The 20249-nt window shown below is 37.8% G+C and overlaps 1 protein-coding gene across 1 annotated transcript; it reads right to left on the bottom strand.

The window, feature by feature from the left end:
* Nucleotides 1–900: 900 nt before the first annotated feature.
* Nucleotides 901–5930, bottom strand: LOC149848043 (protein CHAPERONE-LIKE PROTEIN OF POR1, chloroplastic-like). The gene is made up of 5 exons (XM_090015588.1): nucleotides 5656–5930; nucleotides 5287–5363; nucleotides 2617–2996; nucleotides 1262–1338; nucleotides 901–1149 (listed from the first exon to the last, which is right to left on the bottom strand). The coding sequence occupies exons 1-5, from the start codon at nucleotides 5769–5771 to the stop codon at nucleotides 999–1001; spliced, it is 801 nt and encodes a 266-aa protein (XP_089871714.1). The 5' UTR covers nucleotides 5772–5930; the 3' UTR covers nucleotides 901–998.
* Between the last annotated feature and the right edge of the window lie 14319 nt (nucleotides 5931–20249).

Here is a 20249-nt window from a genome sequence, read left to right as displayed (position 1 = left end):
TTGCAACATCCCAACACAAGGTGACATGCACTAACAGCTCCTTCTAGACATGCGGAGCACTAACTTTGGGTTCAAGATTTTTAATAATCTGAATTATATACAAAGAAAAGCCTAAGCATGTCTTTGCAAATAAGGCTATGTGCAATGAGATGGAAACACGGTTTCAGTGTGTTGCCAAATTATCGTTTTGCTAGCGTGTGATGTTGAGAGATGGAGTTGCCAAAAATATCCTCTCGTGAAAGGTGCTGAAATATGGTGTTGAAGCTTGCCAACACCAATCCAAATGCATAGTTTCAGCAACACCACTGTTCCCAAACAGCAAGAGAGTATGGGAGCATGGCAGAAACCACAACACAACTTCAAGGCTCCCAAATATAGTCTAAGAGTTAAAGGGGTAGCAAGACAAGCTGCCCTTGCAATCAATTAGCAACAATACCATTTTGAGAGTTGCTCCATTCAAAATGTACAAAAACATTATTTTACACTTCTAGCAGGTATTTAAAATGCATTGGAATGGTGTAAGAGGTTAAATGCAATAAGTGAAACACTGAGCAGCTCTCTCTCTCTCTGAGTGTGTGTGTGGGGGGGTGGGGGTGGGGGTGGGGGTGGGGGGGTGGGGGAGGGATACAACAAGTAATACAGCACCATTGGTGATAAGTGCACCTGGACAAGGGCAATTCCAGAGTGGTGTCCATTGTGCTTTAGCACCAGTTACCCAGCACACTGTCCTGTTAGATCACTAAGTAAAAGAAAGAGATCTCATTTCTTACAGAATTTGAAAATCGATCTTTTTTTCATGTCGCAGGGGTCAATTCCTTCATCATAAAACAAAAATACAACTTGAACCAAAACAAAGGAGAAATTTCAGAAAAAATCTGATTGAACATAAGACTCAGAACACAAGAAAATTTTACAGCTCATGATTATATCATAACTGTAAACCTAGAACTAAAACGTCAGTAGAGGGCCAAAACCAAATAGAATCTGGTAACTAATTTTCATTTAAGAAAAGTACAACCAAGGAAGAGGAAAACATATGCCACCAAAGAGGTGAGGAGCTCAAGAGTCCATGTTGGTCGGAGAAGAACAGTGGGAATAAATGGAACCACTGCAGATCCGCATACCCATCCAATTGCTAACGCTAAAAATCTGATAGCCAAAGATACAGCATCACAAGAGGAAAGATGAATATGCAATGAGAAAAGAATAATGGTGATGATTCAATTTCTGAAACCTCACTGCAACTATAACTGTAGCTTACCCAGTGATGGAAGCCCTGGCAATGCTTTTCATCTTGTCATTCAGGAAGTAAATGCACGCTACAAGGGAAACTGCCACCTGGTGCAAGATAAGACCGGAGTTAGCCGTGGAGTAGTCAATCTATTGAGAAAAATAGAGTTAACATAGTTCATGTCTCATCATGAAAGCTTTTCTTAGTTTTCGATAGTAAAAGTCACAGTTAGCCTTGTCTCTACCAGCTCATAAACAAAATTAAAATTAACCTAGCAGAATGCCTTCAAACTCTAGATGCAACGCATAATATAACTATGATGGAGGCATGCAAGTTCAACAAAATTGAAACCACATTGAAAGAGAAAGGGAGAAGAAAACTGGAACTCCTGCAATACATAATCAAACCTTGAACAAGTCAGAGGTCCTTGATCCATCTGTTCTGTATCCTATTTTTATGGGGGAATTATAAAACAGATGGATTGTTTGTTCATTTTTATCAATATTTTTTCTGTAAAACAAAAGACTTTTTTCGAGGGAACCACAAAGATTACATAAACTTACCTAAGGCTCTCTTTGGAAGCTCATAACCGGGATGGAAGTTGATGATTTGGATTTAAATTTGGTTGAACTACTATGATAGTGGTTAAAGTTTATGGAAATGAGAAAGGAGGTCAGATGGTCTCTCATTTGTATTTGAACTCAAAGCAGGAATTGGTAACAACAACCTCCTACAGGTGGTAGCTGCCAATTCCAGGACTTGATGGCTTCCACTTTTCCAAATCCATCAACTCCCCTACACCTACCAGTTCGCAAACAAAGCTAATTTAGTAAAGATAAAATAGTAAAACTTATTTTTTCTAAAATTTAGTACAACTGATAAGCTTCCTATTTCATTTGGATGCCCCTGTTAGGAGGCGCACTTTTATAGTTAATTAAACAGCTAACTAGGACACAATGACCAACTTTTTAAATTCTTCTCATTGGGAATCTCTTTTCACAAGTTCTTCTCAAGAACTATATTATACTAGTTAAACTATTTGTGAATAGAAAATGGTGAATAGATGAAACATGGAAAACAGAACTACAAAAATCTGAGTATATCCAACACTTCCTGATATTCTAAGCATATCCTAAGAAATTTTCACTTTTGCACCTGTCTTTGAAAGGACTACTTAACAAATGATACTGAGAACTAAGAAGAGACTACCTAATTGTATCTACTACTTCAAAGATCGATATTAACTCATATGAGGTTCATAATGAAGAGCAGACCTTGCTACCAAAAGTAGAAACATGAACTCAAATGAATTTATAATAAAAAGTAGATCAACATTAATTAAAATCGCAGTCTCTTGTACTGAAACACAACCATGAAAAGTATACCTGGAATGCAGGGCCAGTTTCAGCAGAATTTGTGATGCTCCAACCTCCCATGAAAGCAAAGAGAGCGAATCTTCTAAGGATAACATCAGTTGGTGGAAGCTCAACAAACTCCAACAGTCTTTTAAACCAAGGAGGGGATTCCTCTACTTTCTTCCTTAGTCTAGTTTTCAGATTAACTTTTGTTTTCTTTCTTTGTCTGAAACTGGCCATTATTATTTTCTCATAAGCAGATTCTATGGACTCCATACTTTGCTCATGCTCAGCATACTGCTCCAGGAGAAAATTCCGTGCCCCTCGAATTTCTTCTTCAGAAGAATCCCGAGAGACACCCAAGCGTTTATAAGGATCCCATTCACGCAACCTTGGAAATTTTGGTAGAGCTGTGCAACAACATTGCAGCCATTTCATAATTTAGAGAATGTCTATCTTGATTGCAAAAAAGGTATTGCATGGCAGCCAAGAAAAGAAAAGAGCACTAAAATCATAAGAAGATTAACAGTGTACATGAAATTTAGAATATGCTGAATAGTGAAGCTACTAAATACAGTTTGGAATAAAAGCAAGAGTTCATTATATGAGAACTGCAACATATGTTTGAAACAATGTAGAGAGAGAGAGAGAGAGAGAGTTGCATGGATCAAACATGGCAGTTAGCAACTGAAGTGTGTGTAAGTGCATGCATGTAATAAGTTAAAATATATAAATTCACTGAAACAGGAATAAAAGAATACATAAAACATAAAATTTATAAGTACAGAATATATACTAGGTACCGCATAATATCCGTAACATACAGCAACAAGGCAACAAAGGCCACCACAAATATGCAGTACATTCCAAGAGACCATGTAGCATAGGGGGATCAACAACGCAACCAGACTCAAAACCAAACAAAATTGTCATATAGTTTGTAAGTAGCTCTTTGGTAGGTGCTAGCGATGGAGGCATTCCGGGAGAGTATGTGGCACCTTATTGGCCAATTAGCTCAAAAGGATATGAACGCTACTAGAACTTCTACCTACTTAGGAAGATCATTTCAGAAGTCAAAAGTTAAGCATTTTTAGGAAGATAACTTCAGAAGTCAAAAGTTAAGGATTTTTAGGAAGATCGATTTAGAAGTCAGAAGTTAACATTTCCAAAACTCAGTTCCCTTATTATTGAAGCATACTACCAAAGGCATCAGATTTTCATCATGAGAATTGAACTTTCACTAAAAGACAACACATTTACATAATGAACCATGATTCTTATATTAGCAACACTATAATTGACCTATTTTAATTAGATTGAAGAATAAACCTTAAATTAAAATAATATTTTATATTATTTTTTATTAAACTGAAAGGTATTTTAAGTTATTCATTTAACAAAATAAGGCAAGGGACACATATTCATTCAAAACTTTCTCCTCATTATAAGAACATGTACGGTATTATATGTACTCTCTATATAATTCATAGTGTGTTATGCTAATGTTCATCTACTATTTGATGCTTAGTTGCTTACTAGTCATTATAAATTCATAAACAATGGTTTACTTAGATGAATGAAGAAATAGGACTCAAAAAGCCGACCACATGAAGTTAGGATAAGGGTTGATGATGATGAATGGTTTTGCTTAGATATGTTCAAATCAAAATTTGTTTTTATATTTAATATACATATAATAAACTAATTATAAAATTAGATAGTAAAAAATAAAAATTCATTTTAGGTCCAATAAGTATTATATTACCATATACTTTATTTTCTAAAAACAAAAATTTAGTTGGCAAGCCTTAGATTCATTAGCAATATCACATAGTAAAACAACTATAACATTTTTTTAATGCATTCTAGAAGACTTCTTAATTCACTTTTTAAATCCTTCCTAGTAACTTCACACTTCACATATTTTGCTTCCTGCATCGCTGATTGAATCTGCACCTCTCTTCAGCAAGCTTGATACAAACTAACCTAGAATATTATTGATCCTGCCTTTTGTAGTGATACTAAACATCTTGTTTTTTTGTTTGAAAATTTATAAAAAAATGAATCCACTTTTATCCTGGACAACCAGACTAGAAGAGGGAAACTGCAATTCACTTTCTGTAGAATCACAATCATTTAGAACTTAATTAGTTAATGGATTGGTCGTTTCATATCCCTACCGTCCATAGCCAAGGTTTTGCTGTTGCCTTGTGAAATACAAAATGATACTTCCTTCTAGTGTTGTATTCATTTTCACATCTGGTCTTACTTAAATTTCAATGACCATCATCCTTTGTTGGAATAGAACAAAGAAAACAAAACCAAAGAGTAGCTCTCGATCCCAATGTTCGTCAAAAGAAGATGCAAAAACTGAAGTGGTAACGAGTTAAACCATGACCAAGGACCATTGTGCATTCATTTCAAAACTAGTTTGATTTTGTGGAACAACATCAATAAATCAGTGTCTTGTGTTCTACTCCCATTTATGGCCTTCCACTATGCAAAGAACTTTGCTACAACGGTAACCAACTCATTAAACAGAAAACTCGAGTCATTCGATCAAATTAAAATACAAAAATCAACTCAATCAAGCCGTAAATACACCAATTTCTCACCCATGGCCTAAGAAACCCAAATAAACAAAATAAATAAATAAGCCAAAGAATCAATTTTAGGGAACACCAACCGCATTCAATTTACCTACACTGCCACCGAACGTCGCATCCATCGTGCACCGTATAACACCACCCTCTCCCCGTCCACCCTTCCTTCCATTCCTACATTTTCGGCAGTACATTCCAAAAATAAGAAAATAAAGAAACCCGACTTTCAAATAGCCCAAAGAGAAACGAAATTGAAAAATCAATCCTCTGATCGAACACCAACTTCACGCTCACGAGTGAGACACCAAACAAAAAGAACAAAAAAACAAAAGATTAGGGTTTTAGCCAGCGGCAACCGGTTCAAACGAATTCAAATTACTTAAAAAAAAAGGATAGCAAAGAATGGAATCAAACTCGCACAATCTCTACCAATAAGCAAAAAAATAGAAGAAAAACAAACACTTACGGATTGACATTGGAACGAAGAGAGGGGCAGTGGTGAAGAAAGGAGGCGTTGTGGGTCAGGAGCCCTAATTTTGGGGTGGGCTTGGGCAGGCTGGTGCAGAGCAGAGACGACTCCATCGCTTCTAGAAGTTTCCTTCTTCTATATCTTTCCTTTCTTTCTTTTCTGGATTCACGGGGAAACCCTAGCGCTTCTCCTCGCCATTTTTCGAACGCTCTCGAGCTTTTCTCTGCGAGAGAAGAACGTTCGGTGGGAGACGGACGCTCTCAGAAGAGACGGATGGATGATGAGGAGGACAGGGCTTATTTCTATTGGGAAAAAGAATGGTGAAAAAAGTGTTACAAAAAAGAACAGCTTAAAGTCAAGCCGGATTTGATGGCTTCGCCAAGTTTCTACTATGTTTGGACGGATCGGTTCGGATCATGGCTGACTGGCACTTGGATCGAGTCTGTGGAAGCAAATGAAGGGATGTAAACGGGTCGGATTTGGTAGCGTTACTGAATCTGACATAATTGGATTTCACATAATCAGACACAAAGTTGGATGTGGAGTCGAATGAAAAAACGTAAAACTGAATCCAGATCTAACTAGCTTAAGTAGTTAACTGGATCCAATGTTTACATGTATTCAGTTTGGATATGGATTTGGATGTAATGTACTACTTTATATTTAAATTGAATCTGATTATTAGTTGGATTCAACTTCGAATCCTACCAGATTCATATTCAGTTGTATATTTTGCTTGAGTTCAAACCATAGTTACCATAAAAAACATAGTGGGATAGGGCCCAGGGTGTTTGACTTTATAGCAACGGAGGCCTCCGTGCGTTTCGATTCATGTCCATCTCATGTTATGTGACAAACTATGGCCTTCCCTAACCAGGAAGGTTGAGCCCCTGTAGGTTTTGTATCTCTTCGTGTACTTCATCGATTTGTGGGTCAAATGACATAACCGGGTTCACGGTTAATTTTATTTTTTATTTTTATAGCGAAGAACCCTCACATAGAGCTAGGTCATTTAATGGGCCTGTCCTCCTGCGAGGTATATCCAGCCAAGCCCTTACGGAGCTCACCAGTTAAAGGCACCCGCATACCCGGGATGAAAAGGTCCGCACCTTCTCCCCAGACCCGTATCACTTGCGCAATCCAGGCAGGTTCATGGTTTTATTGAGTTTGAACATTTTCAGATCTATTATTTTGGACTCGTGTATGAAAAACCCTCTAACAGACTTGACCACTGGGCTTACCCAATCTGTTTAAATCGGATCGGTTTGTATCCATACTACAAGGATCCTATAAGACTGTATCTAGAAGCCCGACCTAAACAAGAAGTGATGGATATTTGATCCAATCTGGCACATAGACAGAGGTTGGTACTTAGCATTTAGGTTTAGTATGGATCCAAGGTATAAACCTGTTTAAGCCTTGGGTCAGCCCAGATCAGGGTCAACCAAGCCCAACCAAATCAATTCCTCTACATGACTGACCCGAATCCAGAACCAAAGGTTTCTAGATACTGCCAAACCTATTCCTAATTTGGGTAGAGAATCACATATGGTTTTCAGATCTTATTGTCTTGTGGTGAAAAATCCAAAAGATCCATAACTTGTTAGTGTTTTGGGACTTGTAAAGGAAAAATGTTTTCCCATATAATGATGTAATTGGCAAAATAGTCACTTGACCCAAGACCCAAAAGGTTTGTGCATCGATCCAATCTGGTCTGAACTGGTTTGTGTATATTTTAAGTCACTCGAACCTGATTAATTGACATGACCTGTCAAAATCACATTTCTGATTCGAATCTGACACTTAATTTTCAAATGTAAACAAAATATTTGATTGAACTTCTTTTCTGTTTGGATTGATTAACATAAACAGCTTCGGTTAGATCTGCACTCGGATCTGTATCGACTTTGATCTATTTAGACATTTTACATGTAAAACACATTCTTTCAACTTTTGTTGGAAACAATATCGTCATATAACTTCTGGGATACAGATTCAACTCATGTCAAATCAAATTCGGCTTCTGATCCAAACTCAGATTTGTGTGTGGATCAGATTCAGATCCATTTTGCACCCCAAATAATACTAGAAGCTGACACAATCCCACAAGCAAGAATGTAAAGTATATTTGGAAGACCAGCCAGTGGCGTAGGAGAGAAAGGTGAAAGGTAAGAGCATTTCAAAGCAATGATGGAAGAGGCACACTCTAGCACTATGCCTAGACTTACACATATAAGTTACGATTTGGTTGCATCCCATGTGATTCCAAATCCTGCAATTCAAAATCATATGATGGGCAATGTGATTTCCAATCACCTGAATTTGAAAACATGAGCGATTAAATCAGATCAGGGTTTTTCCCTTGGCCTATCAAAAAAAAAAAGTCTCTTCTATTGAATATCTTTCCAATATATATATATATATATATATATATATAGAGAGAGAGAGAGAGAGAGAGTTAGAACTTATCCAATCAGGGGATATCATAAGGTTGTAGATGGTTTTCACCTAGTAGGTCACATTTCTAATTAATGTTTCCAAAATTTCGTTAATTCCAATAAAATATATGCTTGTTCATTTGATGATCATTGTGATATTTGTCACTTTGCAAAACAGTCTCTTTTACCATTTTTCATAAGCTCTAATTCAACTAGTGACTCCTTATAATTGGTACATTGTGATTTGTGAAGAGGATACAAAACGCGTTCTACTTCGAGTGTTCATTATTTTTAATTATTGTTGATGATTTTTCTATAACTACTTGGGTTTACCTAATGAGATATAAATCTGAAACCTTGAAGCTCATGCAAGATTTTTTTTATATGATCAAAACCCAATTTGGTATTCAAATACATATTCGAAATGATAATGAAAGTATTTTTTTTAACAATATGTAATCTTTTCTTCGTAATCAAATGATAGTACATTAACATAGTTGCATCTACACACCCAACAAAATAGAGTGGTAGAACGCAAGCATCGTGATGTCTTGAACATGGCACGTGCCTTACAGTTCCAAGCTAATCTTTCTATAAAATTTTGTGGATAATGCATTCTTACGACTGCATATTTACTCAACCGTGTGTATATCAAAGCCCTAATTGGTAAAACTCCGTATGAAGTTTTTTTTGGCAAAAATCCTAGTTAAGAGCATTTACATGTATTCAAATGTTTATGCTATGCTCACAACATTTATCATTTGCATAAGTTTGACACTCATGCAAAACGATGCGTATTCATTGGATATCATCATGGCCAAAATTCTTATCGAGTATATGCTCTTGACAATCAATCCGTTTTTGCCAGTAGGGATGTGATTTCTTATGAAAATATTTTTTTCTTTCGAAAATTAATTGATGCACCAAAACATGATGAGGGTGTGATTTTACCTATACCTATTTCTGATGTATCTCATGAACCCAATAGTAACCAAATTTCGTTAACTAACACCATGACACCTCACCACAATCCAACTTCAGATCCCAATCAAGTTGCGCTACCTGACCATGCTCCTATGCTAGACTCACATCATAACCCAATCCAAGAGCTACATACCGATTCAGACCTGAACTCAAGGCGTTCGATCAGACCAAGATCTCAACCTGGGTATCTCAAAGATTATAGACGCTATACCGCCGTACAAGCTCCTTCGTCCGAGATGGATACGTCCAAAAAAACTCGATATCCTCTCACTCATTTCTTGTCTTATGATAATTTTTCAGATTCTCACAAAGCCTTCTCAGTAGCCATCATCTAAACCATTGAACCTAGATGTTTCCTTCAAACAGTTCAAGATCCTAAGTGAAAAGAGTCGATAAAGTTGAAATTCAGACAATAAAAGCTAATAACACTTAGACGCTTGTTTCCTTGCCTGTTGATAAAAAGCCCATCGGCTGCAAATGAGTTTATAAAGTCAAATATCGTTCAGATGGATCCATTGAGTGATATAAGACTCACTTAGTTGCCAAAGGTTACACTCAGATTGAAGGATTCGATTACAATAAGACTTTTGCACTAGTTGCTAAACTTGTTACTATACAATGCTTCCTTGCTCTTGTCGCCATCTTTCAATAGGTTATCTACCAATTTGATGTCAACAATGCATTCTTGCATAGTGACTTAGAGTAAGAAGTATATATGAGTCTTTCTCAGGTTTTTTTGAGTCAATAAGAGCCGAAAGTTTGTCGTTTGAACAAGTCTATTTATGGATTCAAGCAATCTTCACGCAATTGGTTTGCGAAGTTTTCATCAGCTCTTAAAGACCTTGGTTTTATACAATCAAAGGCTGACTACTCATTGTTCTTCAGAAACACCCCAGTTGGCCATGTATTCATCCTTGTTGATGTCAAAGATATCATCATCATCGAAGATGATGTTATGTATATTGAGAACCTCAAAGCTACCTTGAACAATTTATTTTGCATTAAGGATCTTAGGAAGGTAAAATATTTTCTGAGACTTTAGGTGGCACAGTTCAAACGAGGTATTTTTCTCTTTCAATGAAAATAGCTTTTGGACATCCTCACTGATAGTGGTTATCTTGGAGTGAAACCACTAGCCACACCAATGGATCCCTATACTGAACTCAACAATGAACATGGTGACGTTCTTTATGGTGCCACCACATATCGAGGGCTTGTTAGGTGATTTATTTATCTCACCATCACTAGGCCCAACATTGTTTATTCAGTGCATATTCTCAATCGATTCATGTATCAACCCAGAGTTCCTCATATGCAAGCAACTCTTCGTGTGTTAAAATACCTTAAAGGGATGCCTAACCAAGGTATACTTTTTCCTTCTTCTTCAAAGATTCATTTGACCGGTTACTGTGATTCAGATTGAGCCTCCTGTCCGATGACTCAAAACTCAACATCAAGCTATTTTATGCTCCTTGACGAAAGCCCTATCTCATGAAAAATGAAGAAGCAGACCAAAATTGCACGGTCCTCGATTGAAGTAGTGTACCGGGCCATGGCCTTGGCGTGTGGTGAATTAACTTGGCTCAAATCACTACTTACTAATCTTGGCATTCGCCCATAATGCTATATTGTGATAATCAAGTTGCCTTACATATTGTCGTCAATCCAGTGTTTCATGAGTGGACTAAATACATTGAGATTGATTGTCTCGTCATTCGTGACAAGATCCAGTGTGGTGACTTCTGTACCCAATTTGTTCCATCTGTTTCACAATGTGCGAATATCTTTACCAAACCACTAGCGTGTGATCCATTTCATTGGCTCAAGAATAAGTTGAGATTGTTAAACCCATACGCCTCACCTTAGGGGGAGTATTGCAACTTATCAAGTTGGTCAATATGATAAGGTTGTATACGGTTTCCACCAAATGCGAGCCGCTAGATATGATGAGGATGTTATAATCGATCGAATAGGATAACATCCAGATCGGATGGGATAACATCCACCAAATATGATAGAGGATAACATATTGTTTTCTATTTCTTCACTCTATATTTTATAAAATGAAAAGTTGTACCAAACATATGAATACAATACCTTTTTTCTTTCTTGTGATTTTCTATGCATTCTTTCAGAGAGAGGGAGATTTATCATTGACAAAAGAAACAAGTGCTTACATTACTTGCACACCCATAGCAACAAATCGATTTGCTATGAGTAGATCCTCAAATGATGAAACCTTTGGTTCTTATTGAGTCTCGTTTACCATTTTCCACAAGCTCTAATTCAACTAGTGACCTCTTATAATTGGTACATTGTGATTTGTGGAGAGGATACCAAACTCCTACTTTGGGTATTCATTATTTTTTAATCATTATTGATGATTTTTCTAGAAGTACTTTGGTTTACCTAATGAGATATAAATCTGAAAACTTGAAGCTCATATAAGATTGTTTTTTCTATGATCAAAACCCAATTTGGTATTCAAATACAACATCTTCCAAGTGATAATGAAATTGAATTGTTTTCTAACAATATACAATCTTTCCTTTGTAACCAAGGGGTAGTACATTAACATAGTTGCATTTACACATCCAACAAAATGGAATGGTTAGAACGCAAGCATCATGATGTCTTGAACATGGCATGTGACCTACAGTTCCAAGGTAATATTTTCATAAAATTTTGAAGAGAATGCATTCTTACGGCTACATATTTATTCAATCGTGTTCCTAGCAAAGCCTTACTTGGTAAAACTCCTTATGAGGTTCTTTTTGGCAAAAATCTGAATTACGAGCATTTACATGTATTCTGATATTTATGCTATGCTCACAATATTTATCATTCGCATAAGTTTGACACTCGTGCAAACCAATGTGTGTTCATTAGATATCCTCATAGCCAAAATTCTTATAAGTATATGATCTTGACAATCAAACCATTTTCACCAGTAGGGCTATGATTTTTCATGAAAATATTTTTTTCTTCGAAAAATTAATTGATGCACCAGAAGATTATGGGAGTGTGATTTTACCTATACCGATTTTTGATGTATCTCAAGAACCCAATAATAACTAAATTTTGTTAACTAACACTATAACACCTCACCACAATCCAACTTCAGATCCCAATCAAGTTGCGCTACCTGACCAAGCTCCTATGCAAGACTCACATCATAACCCGATCCAAAAACCACATATCGATTTAGATTTGAACTCAAGGTGTTCGACTAGGCCAAGATGTCAACCTGGGTATCTCAAAGATTATAGACACTATACCGTCGTACAAGCTCCTTCGTCCAGGACAGATACATCCAAAGAAACTCAATATCCTCTCACTCATTTATTGTCTTGTGATAATTTTTCGGATTCTCACAAAACCTTCTTAGCAACCATCATCTAAACCATTGAACCTAGATCTTTCCTTCAAGCAGTTTAAGATCCTAAGTGGAAAGAGGTGATAACAGTTGAAATTCAAGCATTAGAAGCTAATAACACTTGGATGTGTGTTCCCTTGCCTGTTGATAAAAAGTTCATCGGTTGCAAATGAATTTATAAAGTCAAATATCATTCAGATGTATCCATCGAGTGATATAAGACCAACTTAGTCACCAAAGGTTACACTCAGATTGAAGGACTCAATTACAATGAGACTTTTGCATTAGTTGCTAAACTTATCACTATACGATGCTTCCTTGCTCTTGCTGCCATCTTTCAATAGGTTATCTACCAATTTGATGTCAACAATGCATTTCTACATGGTGACTTAGAGGTAGAAGTATATATGAATCTTCTTTCGATTTTTTTGAGTCAGGAAGAGCCGAAAGTTTGTCGCTTGAACAAGTTTATTTATGGACTCAAGTAATCTTCACACAATTGGTTTGCGAAGTTTTCATCATCTCTTAAACACCTTGGTTTTACATAATCAAAGACGTATTACTCATTGTTTTTCCTTGTTTATATCAATGATATTATCATCATCGGAGATGATGTTGTGTATATTAAAAACCTCAAAGCTACCTTGAACAATTTATTTCACATTAAGGATCTTGGGAAGGTAAAATACTTTCTGGGACTTTAGGTGGCACAGTCCAAACATGGTATTTTCCTCTCTCAACCAAAATATCTTTTGGATATCTTCACTGATAGTGGTTATCTTAGAGTGAAACCACCAACCACACTAATGGATTCCTATACTAAACTCGACAATGAGCATGGCAACGTTCTACATGATGCCACCACACATTGACGGCTTGTTAGGCGACTTATTTATCTCACCATCACTAGGCTCGACATTGTTTATTTAGTGCGTATTCTTAGTCAATTCATGTAGCAGCCCATAGTTTCCCATATGTAAGCAACTCTTTGTATGTTAAAATACCTTGAAGGGATTCTTGGCCAAGGTATATTTTTTCCTCCTCTTCGAAGATTCATTTGACCGGTTACTGTGATTCAGATTGGGCCTCCCATTCGATGACCCGATGCTCAACATCAAGCTAATTCATCCTCCTTGGTGAAATCCCTATCTCATGAAAAACGAAAAAGCAGACCACAATCACTCAGTCCTCAACTGAAGCAGTGTACCGGGCCATGACATTGGAGTGCTGTGAATTAACTTGGCTCAAATTACTACTTACTAATCTTGGCATTCACACATGATGCTATATTGTGATAATTAAGTTGCCCTATATATTGCCGCTAATCCAGTGTTTCATGAGCGGACTAAACACATTGAGATTGACTATCATGTCATTCGTGACAAAATCCAGTGTAGTGACTTATGTACCCAATTTGTTTCATTTGTTTCACAATGTGCATATATCTTTACCAAACCACTAGCGTGTGATCCATTTCATCGGCTCAAGAGTAGGTTGAGGCTGTTAAACCCACACGCCTCACCTTAGGGAGAGAGTTAGAACTTATCCGGTTGGTGGATATGATAAGGTTATAAATGGTTTCCACCAAATGCGAGCCGCTAGATATGATGAGGATGTTATAACCGGTCGAATAGGATAACATTCAGATTGTATGGGATAACATCCACCAAATGTGATGGAGGATAACCAAATATGATAGAGGATAACAAACAATTTTGTATTTCTTCTCTTTATATTGTATAAAACAAAAAGTTGTATCAAAGGTGTGAATATATCAAAACCTTTTTCTTTCTTGTAGTTTTCTGCACATTCTTTCAGAGAGAGAGAGAGAGAGAGAGGGAGAGAGAGAGAGATTTATCATTGACAAAAGAAACAAGTGCTTACATTACTTACACACCCATAGCAACAAATCGATTTGCTATGAGTAGATCCTCAAATGATGAAACCTTTGGTTCTTTTTGAGTCTGCCTTCTCTAGGGTCTCTTCTATCAGCCTCTAAGCTCTTCATCTTCTTAATATCCATAGTACGCTCTCACTCTTATCAGCTTTGGTTTTATGCATCTTTTGACAGATGACTGTTTATTTGTACTTTCATGACAAGATGAAGTCAGTGAACAATTTGAAATAGTGAGTGTGAAAGAAGATAGTTGGAATTACCCAATACCACCAATGCCCATTGCTTTTCTGTGTCACATTAACCATCAATCTTAGGATTTTCTCTTTGGAAAGGAATGAACTTGTTTTTTATATTCTATATGGTTCTATATATATGGCCTTATATAGTGTGTTGGATGTTGAAAATCCCATGGTAAATATGGTCTGGCTCTGATTTACTTGGCTATTTGTGTCTTTTGGTCTGGTGGCCATACACTACATGGACATATTAGTGACAAAGATAGATGTCATAATCCAAAGATTTGGTTTGAACCAAATGGGGGTTTTAAGACTTTCTGCATTCAAAGTCATGTAGAAGATCTTGTTCCTTATTAATTTATTTGCCCAAGCATAAAGTTGGAACAGAACAAACATTGTTTGGATCCTTGATGACCATGAACAAAAGGAATACTAACATTTCCATCTTGTACTGACTAATGAGTTCAATTGCAAGGACTCAATTGACCACTTATTTTTCTTTAAAAATTGCCTGTGATGCTCATTGATTAATCATTAACAGACCAACTGCGTGGTGCCTTTCTTCAAAGATGAAAAGCAACCATAGGATCTGTTTCGAGTACATCCACCACTCCGGTTGCCCACATTATCCTCACATGTTTTCAGAGATGGCACCAATTGCCTCATGGCATGACGTTGGGCTGATGATAATAGACAATGCATGCAATGTGGAAAAATAGCAAAGTTGTTGATTGTTTTATCAAGTACTAATAGGAGACACACACACACACACGAGTATGTGGGCAATAGAGGCGTGAAGAATTATATCTACAACATCAAATTTAGCACAAAAATGGATTAATATCAAATTTAGCATAAGTTGGACTGTGCTTATGATATAATTCATGATTCACATGATTCATGCCTTCTGTCATACTCACACACAGTGTAACAAGAGTGTGTTGGATTAACCACCACGATTGACGTAGTGGTTATCCACGATGTGGATACATCCCCACATCAGGGATGATACATCCGATAAATGATCATACGATATAGGGGAACGGTTACGCAAACTGTTCCCACCGTATGCTTTATATAGACAGAGTATCATGAGTGACCCTGTGCGTAAAGTGCAAAAAGAGGAATACAGGGTCTACTGACCGGCTGCCTGAGGAAGCTTGCGCTTGTGGTGGCTGCAACCCGGCTGAGCAGAGAATCTCCGATGACCTCCCTTTTTCGGTGACCACCGCAACTCAGCAATGGTGGCATCAGGTACGCAACCCTCTCCTGTGCGATTAAATTGTTTAAATAACAATGTTTTCGTTTGGTTTTTCCCTGTCACAGATGAGGCGTTGCCGAAAATTCGACCCAACAATGGGTTATGGGCCCACACCACCCCTCCGCTGCGAGGGTTCGATGGTGTTTTTGGGTTTTTTCGGCAACTGTCTCCATTGGGCAACAGTGCTTTCCGGCATCTGTCCCATGAGGCGACAAAGGTTTTCTGGAAGAGAGGCATCGTCGTGGGGCAACCTTGCAGCCTGTCGACAACAGGTCGTCGTGGGGCGACATGATGTCGTCGGCAGCCGGCGACTGTCGTCGTTGGGTGACAGAACAAGATAAAAAAAGGAGACTTACCTCAAATTTTGGGGGTTTTCAATCGGGCTGGGTGTGTCGGCTGCTCGTGGCCTCCTTCTTCTCCATCTGGGTGTTGCAGAGCTGACTTCGCTTTCGTTGGCAACTATCGAGTCGTCGGAGCTCGGCAGCCGGCATCAATGGTTGGTTTTTCCCCCACCGTCGAAATAAAGTGACCGTCGGGTCACTGACGATGGAGGAACTCCACCGGTTACCTTACGGATCGCCGACAATTGTGGGATTGCCGGACCGCCGGGGCCGATGACAGCCTTTCCCCTCTGTGACTGGAGAAGAAAACACAAATAGGGTTTTGAAAAATCCAATTTCGCGTATAAGGTTTCTTTTTTAAACCTTTTCGGGTCGGGTTCATTTTCTGAACCAGACCCGCCCACCCGAACTGATCCATAAAGTTGATTCGGATTGGATCCGGGATTCGAGTGGGGACCCGCTCTGGTCTGACTCGGATCCAGTAAACCGCGGGCAGACCCGAATTCGGTTATTACTGGGTCTGACCCGGATCTAGTAAGCACCGGGTCCGATCCGGATGTAGTTGTTATCGGGTCTGACCCAGATCCAGTAATTCCGGGTCTGACCCGGATCCGGTAATTACCGGGTCCGACTCGGATGAAGATAATACTGGGTCCAACCCGGATTCAGTTGAATCCGGGTCCGACCCGGATCCGGTTCCAACCAGGTTTGACCCATATCCAAATATTACCGGGTTCGACCCGAATTCGGTTTCAATCGGATCCGACCCGGATCCGGTTTGTACCAGATCCGATCCAGATCCAGTTCATACCGGGTCTGACCCGGATCCGGTTACAGTCGTGTTTCGACTCGGATCCAGTAGGGTCCAGGCACTATTTGGCCTGAACCGGATTAGGGACTGATTCAGCCCCTTTTTCGGGACTGGTTTAGAGCTGTTTTTGACCGGTTCCTTCTAGTTTCTCACCGGTTCCGAGATGCTAAGACCTTGTTTTCTTAAATATAAGAAAATACATGGATTTTGGCATGTGATTATAGGGTTTTTATGATCTTTTGTTCATACTTGACCCAGTTCATAAGGTTCAGAACCGGTTCAGACCCTTGGATGACCGGTTTAGGGTTGTTTCAGACTGGTTCAGAGTGCTTTCAAACCGGTTCTTGCTTGAGGACCCAAGGTTTTACCCATCTTGGGTTATTGTTCATGCATTTATTTGTAATTATGCATGTATAAATATGTATATAATATTGACATCAAGGATAATTAGATAACTTAGTGTATTCATGTCACCAAAGTGATTGAATACATGTATGTTGTCAAAATGTTGTACTATCATATGGTTTTAGCCAATATTACTGTTGTACTTATATTCATGAAACGATAAACGACCCAAAAGTAGTTTTATAGTGTTTGGAATTTAAGTAGGGTAGAATAAGGTAAATGTGTCGAGATACATCACACATGTGTATCCAAAAGTACCTTGTGTTGATGGTCTAACTTCACAAGAATCTTAGTTTTACCGAATATGGTCGGTAGGCGAAGTGGTTTCGCGTGTCGGAGCTCTTACCAAAGTAGGACTCCAATGACCCCCTTCACTCGCCACGAAATAAGCATATCAATGGTCTTTATTCTTTTGTTTTTTTCATTGAAGTTTAGTCTCGTACGAATGCTTCTTGATACGTATCTTTTGTCATGCAATTTCTAGTTTTGTGATTTTAGATGGCTCTAGCTCTATACCTTTTCTTGATGAATCTAATTTTAGTGATTGGAAAGAAACTGCTCTTTTTACATTAGGGTATATGGATTTAGATTTGGCCCTAAGGATAGATGAACCTGTTGCCCTCACTGATCAGAGCACTACTGATCAAAAGATTGTTTTTGAGAAGTGAGAGCGCTCGAATAGGCTTAGCTTGTTGCTTTTATAATCTAAAGTAGCTAAGAATATTCGTAGTGCTATCCCACAATAGAGAACAGTGAGAGAATTCATGAATGCCATTGAGACACAGTTTGTGAGTTTAAACAAGGTCAGAGTCAGTACTCTGATGTCAAAACTCATATCTATGAAATATACTGAAAGGGAAAACATTCGCCAACATATTTTTGAGATGAGGAACATAACGTCTCAGCTAAATGACATGAAGCTTACCATCTCTGATTCTTTCCTAGTGCATTTAGTTCTAACATTCTTACCTTTGAAATACGGACCTTTCAAAATCTCTTACAACACACATAATGATGAATGAACGTTCAATGAACTTATGTCCAAGTGTGTTGAAGAAGAAAAGAGCTTGAAAGGGGAGAATGTGCAAAGTGCACATATGGCTTCTCATATATCAAATGTAGGACCAAGGAAGAATGCATTTAAGAGAAATACTAGGAAGAAACCAACCGAGGATAAATCATCCCAAGACAAGCAATCCAACTTTGCTCCCATAAAGTGCTTCTTTTGCAAGAAGAAGGGACACATAAAGGCAGATTGCATAAAGTACAAGAAGTGGTTGGAAAAGAGAGGTAATTTGTCATTTGTTTCTCATAAATGTAATTTACTACAAATTCCTGAAAATAGCTGGTGGATTGATTCTGGTGCTACTGTTCATATTTCCAACTGTCTACAGTTGTTTCTGAGCAGAAGGGAACCAACAATGCATGAGAAAAGCATCTATTCGGGAAACAAGATGCGTTCACATGTGAAGGGTGTTGAAACCTGCAGGATTACTCTGGATACAAGCGTAGTTTTAGATCTTCATGATGGCTTTTATATTCCATCATATAGTAGAAACTTAATTTGAATTTCAAAGTTGGATAAATTTGGATATTGTTTTAAGTTTGAAAATTCCAAATTGTTCATATTCAGAAATTCAATTGAAATTGGTTCTGCATCAATTTATGATGGTTTATATAGATTGAATGTGAAGATTCAAACTCCAGAGTCTCTGACTTCTGAATACGCATTGATTGAAAATAAACGTAGTTTGATAAATGATAAATCTTACATTCTTTGTCATCGAAGGTTGGGTCATATATCTGAAAAGAGAATAAAAAGACTCGTAAATGAAGGGATCTTGAAATCTCTAGATTTTACCGATAACGACCCATGTGTTGATTGCATAATGGCTAAATATACAAACACATATAAAGAGGGTGCCAAACGCAGCAGTGAGATATTGAAGATAGTCCATACGGATGTATGTGGACCGTTTTCCCCTTGTTACATAGGCGAAAAATATTTTGTCACCTTTATTGATGACTATTCTCGGTATATATATGTCTACTTGATCTTTGAAAAATCTGTTGTTTTTCAGATGTTTAAGGAATTTAAGAAAGAAGTAGAGAAACAAACCAATAAGGTTATTAAGATAGTCAGGCCTGATAGAGGTGGCGAATATTATGGTAGATTTACTGAGATGGGGCAAAGGGAAGGACCATTAGCGTGATTTCTGAAAGAGGAAGACATTGTGCCTCAATATACTATGCCTGGTAGTGCATATCAGAATGGTGTAGCTGAAAGGAGAAATCGTACGCTTAAAGAAATGGTCAGAGCTATGTTGAATTATTTAACACTTCCCATAAAGTTGTGGGGTGAAGCCTTAAGGACTGTTGTGGATATTTTGAATAAGGTTCCTACGAAATCTGTGCATAAAACTCCTTACGAGCTGTGGACAAGTAAAAAGCCATCACTGTCTTATATGCACATATGGGGATGTCCTGCAGAGGATAAACTGTATAACCCCCACATTAAAGCCTTTAATCCAAGAACAACCAATATATATTTCATTGGTTATCCAGAAAGATCAAAAGGGTACAAGTTTTATTGCCCATCTCACTCACCACAGATTGTTGAAATAGATAAGGCAAAATTCCTAGAAGATGGTTCAGTAGGATTGAGTGCACTTCAAGCATTGGTTTTGAGGAAGTACAGGATCCAATTTCGCCACCTATTAAGGAAAACATCGAAAGATAACACATTGTTATTCCTAATGATGGTGTGGTTGATCATTCGATTGTTAATGCATAAATCCAAAGTGAACCTATTGTGGACAATGCAGAAGAGCACAAACAGGAT

Source organism: Nuphar pumila, chromosome 1, assembly GCF_984573655.1.
Source record: "Nuphar pumila chromosome 1, dmNupPumi1.hap1.1, whole genome shotgun sequence".
NCBI lineage: Eukaryota > Viridiplantae > Streptophyta > Magnoliopsida > Nymphaeales > Nymphaeaceae > Nuphar > Nuphar pumila.
Note: the sequence above shows the minus strand (reverse complement) of the source record. Positions and strands in the feature narration are given on the sequence as shown.

What these genes read in the sequence shown, in the direction of transcription:
- LOC149848043 (XM_090015588.1), bottom strand. Translation starts at nt 5,771, where the DNA reads ATGGAGTCGTCTCTGCTCTGCACCAGCCTGCCCAAGCCCACCCCAAAA. An exon ending in AAACTGGCCCTGCATTCCAG is followed by an intron (nt 1,339 to 2,616) that starts GTATACTTTTCA and finishes ATCTTGCACCAG; the next exon opens with GTGGCAGTTTCCCTTGTAGC. An exon ending in GCCAGGGCTTCCATCACTGG is followed by an intron (nt 1,150 to 1,261) that starts GTAAGCTACAGT and finishes TTTGGCTATCAG; the next exon opens with ATTTTTAGCGTTAGCAATTG.